This window comes from Alexandromys fortis, unplaced genomic scaffold (genome assembly GCF_014885135.2).
Source record: "Alexandromys fortis isolate MF-2015 unplaced genomic scaffold, M_Fortis_MF-2015_v1.1 scaffold_25, whole genome shotgun sequence".
NCBI lineage: Eukaryota > Metazoa > Chordata > Mammalia > Rodentia > Cricetidae > Alexandromys > Alexandromys fortis.
In genome coordinates, this window is record NW_026067904.1 from 15,136,367 (window position 1) to 15,137,273 (window position 907).

General features: G+C 45.8%; 1 protein-coding gene across 1 annotated transcript in view; it reads right to left on the reverse strand.

Moving 5' to 3' along the window:
- Nucleotides 1-376: 376 nt before the first annotated feature.
- The window catches only part of LOC126497061 (60S ribosomal protein L12-like), a 9,050-nt gene continuing 8,519 nt past the window's right edge, over nucleotides 377-907 (reverse strand). The window contains exon 2 of the mRNA XM_050134846.1: nucleotides 377-905. Coding sequence (XP_049990803.1) covers nucleotides 420-905 — 486 coding nt within the window. The 3' untranslated portion in view covers nucleotides 377-419. The remainder of the gene's footprint in view (nucleotides 906-907) is intronic.

Here is a 907-nt window from a genome sequence, read left to right on the forward strand (position 1 = left end):
GTGAGTTCAAGGCCAGCCGGGTCTATAGAGCTAGTTCCAGGACAGCTAGGACTGTTACACAGAGAAACCCTATCTCGAAAAGCCAAAATAAAGAAATAAATAGAAGAGCTCCTTGAATTGTCCAGAAAGCTTTGAGTGACTGGAGATCTGGCTGATAGGCTGATGGTGAGTTCGTAAAGGATCCTGAGCTAGAGGGCTATCCAAAACCATCCGATACTTTATTATATGAACAAGTTAACAAATAGTCTCGAGTCAAGTGATCTGATTATTAACCCTGGAAATTAAAGCATTCCTTGTTTTGCATTCACTTGTCTTGTTTACCAGAACACTCTGCCATTTCCATACAGTAAATTCTTTTTTTTTTTTTTTTTTCTGGTTATCAGATGGTCTTTTATTGAAATATTTTCTCTTGTTGCTTCTTAGCTAGCTGGACATTCCACAGCACCACTGTTGATGTCATCAATGATGTCATGAGGGTGGCGCCCATCCACATTGCAGCCCACAGACTGTGCAGTACCCAGGATCTCTTTAATAGTTCCAGAAAGTTCTCTGGCTAAAGACCTGTGTCGCATCTGCCGGGCAATGTTGACGATCTCGTCGAAAGTGATATTTCCGCTGTGTTTAATGTTCTTCTGCTTCTTCCTGTCTCTTGGTGGCTCCTTGAGGGCTTTGATGATCAGGGCAGAGGCAGAGGGCACCACATCAATCTGGGCCTGTCTGTTCTGGATGGTCAGTTTCACTGTAATCCTCAGGCCTTTCCAGTCACCGGTTGCCTTGGCAATATCATCACCAACTTTTTTCGGAGACAGACCCAGGGGGCCGATCTTAGGGGCCAAGGCGGATGTGGCGCCGACCTCACCTCCGGTGCACCTCAGGTACACGACTTTGATCTCGTTGGGGTCGAACT